Source organism: Felis catus, chromosome D3 (assembly GCF_018350175.1).
Source record: "Felis catus isolate Fca126 chromosome D3, F.catus_Fca126_mat1.0, whole genome shotgun sequence".
In the NCBI taxonomy this organism is placed as follows: domain Eukaryota; kingdom Metazoa; phylum Chordata; class Mammalia; order Carnivora; family Felidae; genus Felis; species Felis catus.
In genome coordinates, this window is record NC_058379.1 from 45979276 (window position 1) to 45991347 (window position 12072).

The window sequence follows — 12072 nt, forward strand, 5'->3', positions numbered from 1 at the left end:
GCCCGCCTGGCTCATGGGTTTTCATGAAAGACTTGTCACTCTTCTCCGTCTGATGATTATATAGAAATAAAAGGAAGGACATTTTGTTTTTAAGTGAAATATTATCAATATGTTCATCAGGTTAACTAGACAAATTAGAATAGTTGAATGAAAAGGCCAGGATTTCACAAATTCACATATTCTAGAAAAGGTGCTAAAATAAATCTTTTAGTTTAGCTTCCTGTGAGGAAGAAACAAATCTGTTAAAAGCTAATTACTGGGTCATCCCATATGCAAAAGATTGTCTTTCCTTCCTTCTAGAGTAATTACCACTTACCTTATTTACCATGATATTGGGCACTTGGCCAGTCAGCTCAGTAACATCATTTTGATTAATCCTCCTAACGACTTTTTGAAAAGGATTTGTTAATACTATCTTAAAGTTAAAAACCTTAGCTTTAGAGAAATTTAAGTCCCAAAGACCAAGCTAAGTGGAGCCAGGATACAAACCCATCACTGTCTCCCAGGAAGGCAATATTAATGGATCTTCAAAGGCCCATCACCGAAACTAAAAATCAACTGGACGGGAGGAAGGATTCTGACAGGGTTCTGGTGCATCATCTGAGTATTCTGAAGGCAGTCCTCACGTTAAGAGAGAAGGTATAAGGAAATGCTATTGGTTAACAGTCCTTTTCCAGAGAGCAAGAGGGGTTTGGGTTTTGAGGGGGATGGGCAGGGGAGACCCTACAATGGGGGAAGGTGGTCCTGGGCCTGGTATCCCCCACTTTGTCTTGGTGTCCAGCCAACCTCTGTGACAAGAGGGGATCCCCCACCCTAGCCCTCAAAAGTGTAACATTTCCCTGTGTGGTCCTAATCCAAGGCCAGCTTCTCCCTCCTAACAAAATAAAAACATGGCACCATTGCTTTTCTGGATTTTCATAAAAAAGAGTTTCATGACATTACTTTAAAGAAAATTAAATTTATAAATATTTTATTTTCAAAAATAATTCCACAAAAAACTCTTGAATATAGTGGAAATGTCTGGGATGGAGACATATTTTAAAAAGGACTGCCCAGGCGCCTGGGTGGCTTGGTCGGTTAAGCGTCCGACTTCGGCTCAGGTCATGATCTCACGGTCCGTGAGTTTAAGCCCCGCGTCGGGCTCTGTGCTGACAGCTCAGAGCCTGGAGCCTGTTTCCGATTCTGTGTCTCCCTCTCTCTCTGCTCCTCCCCTGTTCATGCTCTGTCTCTCTCTGTCTCAAAAATAAATAAACGTTGGGGCGCCTGGGTGGCGCAGTCGGTTAAGCGTCCGACTTCAGCCAGGTCACGATCCCGCGGTCCGTGAGTTCGAGCCCCGCGTCAGGCTCTGGGCTGATGGCTCAAAGCCTGGAGCCTGTTTCCGATTCTGTGTCTCCCTCTCTCTCTGCCCATCCCCCGTTCATGCTGTCTCTCTCTGTCCCAAAAATAAGTAAACGTTGGAAAAAAAAATTAAAAAAAAAATAAATAAACGTTAAAAAAAAAAAAAAAAAAAAAAAAAAAGGACTGCCAAGGGCACCTGGGTGGCTCAGTCAGTTAAGCCTCTGACTTTGGCTCAGGTCATGATCTCAGGGTTCATAGTTCCAGTTCCACATTGGGCTCTGTCTGTGCTGATGGCTCAGAGCCTAGAGCCTGCTTCAGATTCTGTCTCCCTCTCTCTCTGCCCCTCCTCTGCTCTTGCTGTTTCTCTCTCTCTCTCAATAATAAATTAACATTAAAAAAAGAAAAAAAAAAAGATGGGCTATCAGTGGTGTGAGGGAAAGATGGATATGGAAATGGATTGATCTCTTCTGTTTAAAAGCTTGGTTGGGGGGAGGGGCGTGGCTGTCTGGCTCAGTTGGAAAAACTTTGACTTGAGCTCAGGGTAATGAGTTGAGTCCCATGTTGGGTGTAGAGATTATTAAATAAATAAAACTTTAAAAATTAAAAAAAATTAAAATTAAAAATAAAAGCTTCTGGAACCATGTGGGTTTCTAGGGCAGGGGCGTGTTTCAGAAAAAAAGGCAGGATATGTCAGATTTCTTCTACTCTTCCTGCCGCGAAAGAACAAGAGCCAATTGCTTTTTTTCCCTGAAAAGTAGTATGCACAACCCAAAATTAAGTTCCTGGGAATTCACCAGTCAAAAAATTTGGTGTCCTCTACTTACGCTCTCTTTCTTTCTCAAAAATAAATAAACATTAAAATAAATAAATAAATTTAATTTTAAAAAATTCGTTGTCCCAGGAAATGTGAAGGATGCTTTACAGGACCGGAAACAGGGCCAGTGCAGTCCAGCAAATCCTATTTCTAAATGAGCATTCCACACAGAGTCGGCTTCCTCTCCACTACCATCAGGAAAAATCAGGTAAAAAGCTGGAGGCTGCATCTGTTCCACGTACAATATGGGGGCTCCAATCTCCCACGTGCAATCATCGCCACCCCCTGCCCGCCCCCCTCACCTTGTTCGTGAGGTAAGACGCCAGGTAGCAGGTACAAAAGGTAAGGCCCACCAGGCACCTCCTCACGCACATCGGGCAACCCGCGCCCCTATCCGGGAACCCCGCGGCAGCTCCGCGGCAGCCCCCGGAGCAAGGCCACAGCCACAGCTGCCAGGACAGCCACGTGGCTCCAAGCTCGGCCAATCCGCGCGGGGACCGCCCCTGGCGCCTGCCTCTTAAAGGGACCCGGCCGCCGCAGGTCCGGCAGCTGCCCAGTGGGCGAGGTCGCTCTCTGCTGTCTTGGGAGGCAGGGGGAGAAAGATCGCCGGGCCGGGGCTGAGACCGACCCCACCGCCTGCGGGGAAAGGGCGGACACTAGTCCCTGTAAAAAAAGTCGAAAATGGCAGACGAGGGGAAAAAAGCAGTTTACAAAACAGTTCACGACATTGCATTACCGTTTAAAGAAAAATGTTCATAGCTGTCATCTAAACGATGGGACGAACATGTTTATATGCTTTAATGAATTTGCCCTGTTTTCTACACCGGGTCTGTATTACTTTTGCAAACGACACCAAAAAGTTAATGATAAGTGTTATTTTATTTTTTTTTTATTTTTTTTTTCAACGTTTATTTATTTTTGGGACAGAGAGAGACAGAGCATGAACGGGGGAGGGGCAGAGAGAGAGGGAGACACAGAATCGGAAACAGGCTCCAGGCTCCGAGCCATCAGCCCAGAGCCTGACGCGGGGCTCGAGCTCACGGACCGAGAGATCGTGACCTGGCTGAAGTCGGACGCTTAACCGACTGCGCCACCCAGGCGCCCCTGATAAGTGTTATTTTAAAAGAAGAAAGCCTGAGGAACTGGAATGAATGTAGTTGTTTTTTGTTTTTTGTTTTTTTTTTTTTCTCTCTTTTTTAAGAGAAGTCATTCCATTGTGTTGAAATTTACATAAAATAAATCCTCCTGAAAGTGGAGTTTCAAGCACAGCCCCTATTCCTAGTCTGTAGGTTAGAAAATTTACCTAGTTAGGTTTCTGGCAAATAGTAGTAAACATACATGAAACATGTTGATGGACTTTGTCAGGAACTAGAGGTACAAGTGTTCCCTACATGCACAAACACAGATATTTAGAAATACCCTGTACACCAGGAAACCTTCACTTTTTAAAATTTGTATTCCCTGGGGCGTTTGGGTGCCTCAGTCGCTTGAGCCTCCAACTTGGGCTCAGGTCATGAACTCGCGGTTGATGGGTTCCACCCCACGTGGGACTCTGTGCTGGCAGCTGGGAGCCTGGAGCCTGCTTCAGGTTCTGTGTCTCTCTCTCCCTCTGTCCCTCCCCCCGCTCGCACTGTCTCTGTCTCTTGCTCAAAAATAAATACAATTTAATAATAAAAAATTAAAATTTGTATTCCCTGTGTAAAATTGCTTATCAACTATAGTATCCAAGCAAACACCAGATGTATTATCTCTACATAAAAGATAAATAAGAAGTAATTTTCCCCTGAAGATATTTTAGGAAACCTATTTCAGAGCTATATAGTCCTTACAAAGAAAATTTTTGCTCAATAAAATTTCTTCGAAATCAGTAGTTGGTACTACTTGATATTCTCTGAGTACTTTTAGTACATGAACAGGTTCAGGTGGAGCCCTATTATTTTCTAGTTATTACTTAACTTATTTTCTTTGACAGAAGTTGCTTAACAAGCAGGAACAACCAGAACAATAAAGAACCACGTAAATAGAAGCTGACATTTGTAGCAAGAGCGCTGATAGATTTTGCCAGAGCCATTGATTTTTCCAAAGCTGCATTATTCTGTTTCACAAAGCAAACTAAACTAAGATTAGATGAAAATAAAATCATCAGGTCTTACACTGACACACAACAAGCTGCTACATATGAGATTGAGGTTAGTTAGACCTTCTAAACACAAGAAAAGATATAACCACTTGTATTGTTAATTAACATCTTTGAGACCAAAGGGTTACAGTTATAAATTTACTTTTTTTATAATGGATCCATAAGTGCTCAATAAATGTTTGTTAAATAAGAAAAGACAGGAACTTGGATAAAACAACTCCTTTGGGGGTTTTCCCAACGAATCTTTTTTAATAATGAATTTTTTTGACAGCTCACATGGGAGAATTCTCAAAGGATGGCAGAAGCAGCAGCATACATTTTTAAACCTAAATCCCACTTTAAAAGTAGACAGAACATCGGGGCGTCTGGGTGGCTCAGTTGGTTGGGCAGCTGACTTCAACTCAGGTCATGATCTTGCTGCTCGTGAGTTTGAGCCCCTCGTCCGACTCTGTGCTGACGGCTCAGAGCCTGGAGCCTGCTTTGGATTCTGTGTCTCCCTCTCTCTCTCTGCCTCTCCACTGCTCAGGCTCTGTGTCTGTCTCTCAAAAAATGAATAAACGTTAAAAAAAAGTTTTTTAAGTAGACAGACCATTAATATTTCTTATGAATATAGATGCAAAACTTCTCAACAAAACACTAGGAAATGGAATCCAGCAACATGTAAAAGGAGTACACGCCAAGACCCACAGTGATTTTTCCCAGGAATGCAAGATTTGTTTAACATGCAAAAATCAATTCATGTAATATACCATATCAGCAGATTAAAGGACAAAAACCACATGATCATCTCAGTAGAAATAGATAAGGCATTGGACAAAATTCAACACCTTTCCATGATTAAAAACACTAAAACAAACTGGAATAAAAGGGAATTTCCTCAATATGATAAAAGGCATCTGTGATAACCCCACAGCTAGCACACTTGATGGTGAAAGACATTTGCTTTCTTCCCTAAAATCAGGAACAAGACCAGGATGACCATTCTTGCCACTTTTACTTAACATTATATTGGAAGTTCTAGCCAGAACAACAAGGCGAAAAAGTAAAATAGAAGGCAATATCTATTGGGGGGGGGGGGGGACAACTCTCTCTACCATAGATTTTGAATATAAAAGATTTTGAATATAAAAAAATCCTGGGGCACCTGGCTGGTTCAGTCGGAGGAACATGTGACTCTTGATCTCAGGGTTGTGAGTTTAAGCCCCACCCCATTGGGTGTAGAAATTACTTAAAAATAAAATCTTTAAAAAAAAAAGTCATCAAGGATAGAATGATAAGGTCTAATATACATTTAATATAAGTTTGATTAACAAAGAATATAGAGAATGTGAAAGAGGCACTTTTCACAGAACTAGGATAGAGAATGAATCCTCAGATACAGTAGAGAGAATGAATCCTGAGCAAACTACATGAAAAGAAATCCACTTAGCCAATTTTCATATTCAAATACCATATTTTGATTGTAGCAAAAAACACATGACATAATGCATTATCTTAACCATTTTTAAATGCACACTGCAGTAATGTTGAGTATATGCACATTGTTGTGCAACAGATCTCTAGAACTTTGCATCTTGTGCAATCGAAACTCTACCTATTGAACAACTCCTCTTTTCCTGTTCTCCCCCAGTCCCTGGCAAACATCATTCTACTTTCTGTGTCTTAAAGTTTGGCTAATTTAAATTCCTCTTATAAGTAGAATTAAATACATATTTTTAATTAAAGATTATTCTCCTTTTATTTATCCTTATAGTCAGAGTATTATATCAATTCTTAAAATAGTATGCAGTAAAGGAAGCAAAACAAAGTATTTGTTATTAAAAAATGGCAATGGAGGGGGCGCCTGGGTGGCTCAGTCGGTTGAACGTCCGACTTCAGCTCAGGTCATGATCTCACGGTTCGTGAGTTCGAGCCCTGCGTCAGGCTCTGGGCTGATGTCTCAGAGCCTGGAGCCTGCTTCTGATTCTGTGTCTCCCTCTCTCTCTGCCCCTCCCCCATTCATGCTCTGTCTCTCTCTGTCTCAAAAATAAATAAACATTAAAAAAAATGGCAATGGGTTCCATAGGGTTCAGAATCATTGAATCCCAACCTAACCCAACTGACCCATATCCATAACACTGCACTCTAGTAACCTTATCTTTTTTTTTTTTAGATTTTATTTTTAAGTAGTCTCTACACCCAACATGGGGCTTGAACCTACAACACCAAGATCAAGAGTTGCATGCTCTACTGACTGAGCCAACCAGGTACCCCAAGTAACCTCACTAAATATACCACAGACTTTTCCTGTCCCATGCCTTGTCTTATACCATTCCTTCCCCTGAAACTAACTTTATAGCTTTCTCCAACCTTCATGCCATAGTTTGGTGGCACCTTCTCCATGCAGCCTTTCCAGATCTCACTAAGCCACAATGAATCCTGAAACGTTCATTTTCTATAGCTGTGATTTGACAAGTAATCATGCACCCTTTTGAGATAGAAGTGTTGTGTTATTTAATTTTGTGTGAACATATTATCTTTCCAACTATATCTTGTAGTTCTTTTTTTCTCCCACAAGGCTTCAGAAGTATCGTAGGCAGTTAATAAATATTTGTTGGTTGCCTGAAGCAACTACATGCAAAATAGACTTAACTAGTTTCAATATTAAAGACTAAAGAGTTTTATATCTGCTCTCTTTACTTTTTTATTAATTTGTTTTGGCTAGGCTCCATGCCCAATATGGGGCTTGAACTCACAACCTTGAGATCCAGAGTCACATGCTCTACCAACTGAGCCAGACACACACTCCTGTTCTCTTTAGAGACCAAGAATCTGCTGATTCCATGTGTTTAGGCAGTGCAAATTCTGGAATAGCTTTGTCTCTGCTGAGCACCAGTGAGTTTATCAAAAGATGATAGGGAGTAAATCTGGAGCTAAATGCTTTAAACGTTGTGCTTATTCCACTTCACAGAGACATGGCCATTCAAGGACTCATTCTTAAATAACATAGGACCACATGCTGTTGTTAGTAAACCACACTTTTTATAGTAATAGTATTTATAAATGTGGACTGTAAACTTTTTCAATGCTGTACATTTCACCCTATCTTCCTTTTTAAGACGTACACGGTTGGTGGCACTAGGGATATACCTTAAATCATTAAATCATTAAAATTGTTAACCCACAAGCTCTATTCTAATGTGAAACTCCATCCCATGAGCAAAAAACTTCCCTTATCCCCACAGCCTGCCTTCTCTAAAACTTTAGTGCCCTCTGAGACTACTCATCTCCGTCTGGTGTCCAGGGCAAGGAATAAGGGTCATCATTCTTTGCTCTCTCCAGAGTAGCTCCCAAAACATTATTCTGCACCAGCCCCCCAGGAAAATGGCTCTCCTCTGGCATCTCTAACCATCTCACTCTGTCGAAGCTTCTTTACCAGCATCATCTACCAACCTCTGGGGTACAATCTGCATGTATTCTAAAGACTCTGGCACCTGCTCATACTCACTGCACTCCACTCCAAGCCCTGCCATCTTGCTGGATAATTTTAAGGTCCATTTGGATCACCCATCCAATGTCCTGATGTTTTATCCTGTTCCCTTAAGCTTCCCAACCTCATCCTCACCGCTGCTTCTCTTAGCTTCCTCTGACTCGGGAGTAACCTGCATCTGCTCTACCTTTAAAACTATTATATAGCAGGCTTCTCACTCACTCACTCGCTCTTTCTGAGATGAAATTCGTATAACATAAAATAAAGCATTTTAAAGTGTGAAATTCATTGGTATTGAGCAGATTCACAACATTGTACAACTATCACCTATATCGATTTCCAATTTTCTTCACCCCAGAAGAAAACCCTTTACCTATTAAGCAGTCACTCTTAATTTCCCTCTTCTTCTCACCCCATCCCCTGGCAACCACCAATCTGTTTTCTGTCTTTATGGATTACCTACCCTGGATTTTTCACATAAGTGGAATCATACAATATGTGTCTTTGTCACTGGCTTCTTTCACTTAGCATGACGTTTTCGAGGTTCATCCACATTGTAGCACATATCAGTACTTCATTCCTGAATTAGTTTCCCTGGGCTGCCATAACAAAATACCACAGACTGGGTGGCTTAAACAGTAGAGATTTATTTTCTCAGTGTTCTGGGGGATGGAAGTCCAAGATCAAGGTGCCTACAGGACTGTTTTCCTTTAAAAGCTGCTCTCGGGGGCGCCTGGGTGGTTCAGTTGGTTAAGTGTCCTACTTCGGCTCAGGTCATGCATGATCTCTCAGTTCGTGGGTTCAAGCCCCACATCAGGCTGTGTGCTGACAGCTCAGAGCCTGGTGCCTACTTCAGATTCTGTGTCTTGCTTTCTCTCTCTGCCCTCCCTCCCCCACCTATCACATTCTCTGTGTGTGTCTCTCTCTCAAAAATGAATGAACTTAAAAAAGTTTTTTAAAGGCTACTCTCTTTGGCTTATAGATGGCTGGCCTCTTGCTGTCCCTTCATGTGGATGTTCCTCTGTGAGCAGGTGCCCTAGACGTCTCTTTCTTTTCTTATAAGAATGCCAGTCATACTGGATTAGGGCCCCACTCTACCACCTTTATTTGAATTTAGTCACCTCTCTGAGACCTTATCTGCATATACTGTTACCTCCTGAGATACTGGGGGTTGAGACTTCAATAAACGAATTTTGGGGGTCATGATTCAATCCATAAAAGTTGCTTTTATGGCTGGGTAATGTTCTATTGAATGTATATACCATATTTTGTTTATCCATTCATCCACTGATGGACATTTGCATTGTTTCCACCCTTTCGCTATTGTGAATAATGGTTCCATGAACATTCAGGTACAAGTATTGTTGAGTACCTGTTTTCAATTCTCTTGGGTATATACCTAGGCGTGGAATTGCTGGATCATATGGTAATGCTATGTTTAACTTATTAAGGAACTGCCAAATTGTTTTCCACAGCAAGGGCATCGTTTCACATTCCCACCAGCCATATACGAGGGTTCTCCACATCTTTACCAACTCTTGCTATTTATAGCCCACTACCTCTTCACTCTTTAGGTCCATTATGGCATTTCTCTCTCTCAATTTCTTCACTCCAACTTCATCAAAATCTCTTGCCCTTGACTCCTTATATTCCCCCTAAAAACTATCTCCTTTTTCATTTCTTTCCAAAGCTAATATAAACCACATAATTCAAAATGTGTGACATTGAGCTCCCCAAGTGTCAGTTTTTCAATCTATAAAGTGGGGATAACAATATTCCCCAGGACCATTTTAAGAACCGTATGAGCTAACATGTTTGAAGTGTTTAATTCAACACGTATTAAGCATTCACTAAACAGTAGCTATGATATTGACTATCAGATTTCTAACTTTAGCCCTTACTTTTTTCTCATAAACTCCAGGCTTTCATTGGTCATTTTATTTGTTCAATTTTTTTTTAGTGTTTATTTATCTTTGAGAGAAAGAGAGAGGGAGAGCAGGGGAGGGGCAGAGAGAGAGGGAGACACAGAATCCAAAGCAGGCTTCAGGCTCTGAGCTGTCTGCATACAGCCCAACGCAGGACTTGAACCACAAGCTGTGAGATCATGACCTGAGCTGAAGTCTGACATTTAACCGACTGAGCCACCCAGGTGCCCCTGGTCATTTTCAACTGCATCCATTTAGTTCATTCATTCACAGGTATTTGTTGAGTGCCTATTATATGTCAGGCACCATACTGAGCATTGATTACAGCAGTGAACAAAATAAACGTGACCCTTGCTTTCATGGAGTAAGAGAAAAAAAGGTAAGTAAATGTGTTCTTATACATGTTGATGGCTGCCATGGTTCGTAGGCAACTGAAATTTAACATATCCAAAATTAGCATTATCTTCCCTCTGAACCAGATTTTCAGACACCACCATCCACCCAGTCAACCAATTGAAAAAGCAGAAGTTATTTCAGCTCCTTGAGCTTCAATGAGATGCCTTACCTCCCATTCCACCCCTACCCCTACGTGTACTAGCAACATCAGGCACCGAAGTCCAAGAACAAAATCTTGGAAATAAGATAAAGAAGAGTTGGAATATTCAAGTTGCCTTATAGAAATGAAAAAAAAATTTTGAAATTAGTCTCAAAGTATTAACCCTCATCATTAATTGCCTGGCAGGTTTTCCAGTCTCCAACCTCACCTCTCCCCAGTCTACCCTTCACACAACTGTCAGAATTATCTTCCTAGTAAGCAAACCTGAAAACATGACTTTCCCCATTTAAAATCTTTTACTGACTATTGTCTAACCTCTGCAGTTCTTGGCATTAAAATCTCTTAGACCTGGCCCTTCCCTGCATTCTCCAACTCAATCTTTTACTTTGTCCCTTTTGAGCTGTGGATTCAAACCATGTCAAACCTCTTGCCTTTTTCCAATGCATGCTGTATACAGTTCCTCCTTGTGTGGAAGCCCCCACTTGCCCTTACAGCCCATCTCAGTGATGGCTGCTTATCTTGCAAGAGTGAACTCAGTGCCATCGACCTTAAAGAATCATTCCTGAACATCTGAGTAGATCTGACCTCTTTCCTGGTCATGTGATCCCTGGGCCCTGCATATACTTCTATCATAGCATCTTTAACACTTAATTGTACTTGTGTTTATGACTTCAAGGTACATGAGGATGGGCACTTATTTTTATTCATATTTGTCACTTCAATGTTAGGTACTAAAGAAAGCACTCACATTTTTTGAATAAATTATCTAAAACAAATAGCCAGATTCTTAGTTGTAGTTTTGACTTCCAGTCCTTTTCTGATACGTCTCCCACATGGCCCCCTTACTGGCACATTTTTGTCACACACTGCATCTCAGTCTTTCTTTCTGATCTGCTCTTTTTCCTTTAATCTTTTTCTTTAGGAATTCTTGGCTAATTTAATAGGAAACTCCAATAACTTTTCTTGGTTGATTCTCTCTCCTGTTTCTTTCTTATCCAGAATTGAGGGATCCATTTAATTTTGGTTACATCCATTTTCCCTCAACTATCTATACCCCACTCATAACACTTTGGACCTTAAGAGGGAATGTAATTTCCACACACATTCACATATATGGGCAACATTTGCCAAGCACAGGTCTGTATCCTATAATTTGGAGTTTTTGAAATATTCAGAATGTGTTCTGACCGGGAATGGCAAGAACTGTGTGCTAAAGGAAACCATCAAGGTGAGTGTCCTAGGGATCTCAAGCATAGACAGTCAGGGATCCTGGCTCAGAATGGCAATTTAAGGAGAACATTGCTATTCAGAATAGTGTTTATTTCCAGAATGTCTGAAGAGTCAACAAGTAGAGATATAGAGCCAGTCCCCTAGCCGAGGGTGCCTGGGTTTACCACTCATTAGCTTTGCCACTCACTAGCTGTATGGCCTCCAGCAGGTTACTTTATGCCAAGGTTTTATTATCGGTGAAATTGAGATCATGCTAGAAACAATGCACCTCTCAGGATTCTTTTGAGGATTGAGAGTTAACACAGTACTTTGAACAATGCACAAATATAGTAAGTGAAACGTAATGCTTAGCTATTTTTATCTGGTCACTTGATAAGAATCTACAAAACACCTAACCAAAACTTTTATTACGCAGTCCTATTTTTTTTGCTCAATGTTCCATTACACATTTCACAAATGTTCACTTTTTATGCCCCGCTTCCTAATGGCAGACTTCAATAACAACAGAATCTGACTACTTTCTGTCCCTCATACCATCCCAGTTTAGAATTAACCCAGAAAATAATGAATGAACAGAAGCAGTCTCGTTTGTTTGTTGCT

General features: G+C 41.1%; 1 protein-coding gene across 4 annotated transcripts in view; it reads right to left on the reverse strand.

Annotated features, from left to right (window-relative positions):
• The window catches only part of TMEM241 (transmembrane protein 241), a 116445-nt gene extending 113821 nt beyond the window's left edge, over positions 1–2624 (reverse strand). For 2 of the 4 annotated variants that reach the window (XM_045041778.1, XM_019815072.3), the window contains exon 1: positions 2455–2623. In XM_045041778.1, the coding sequence (XP_044897713.1) occupies positions 2455–2526 (72 nt within the window). In that variant the 5' untranslated portion in view covers positions 2527–2623. Of the gene's footprint in view, positions 1–2454 lie in introns of all 4 variants that reach the window. The other 2 variants (XM_045041780.1, XM_045041779.1) reach the window with 2 other exon arrangements.
• Positions 2625–12072: the final 9448 nt, after the last annotated feature.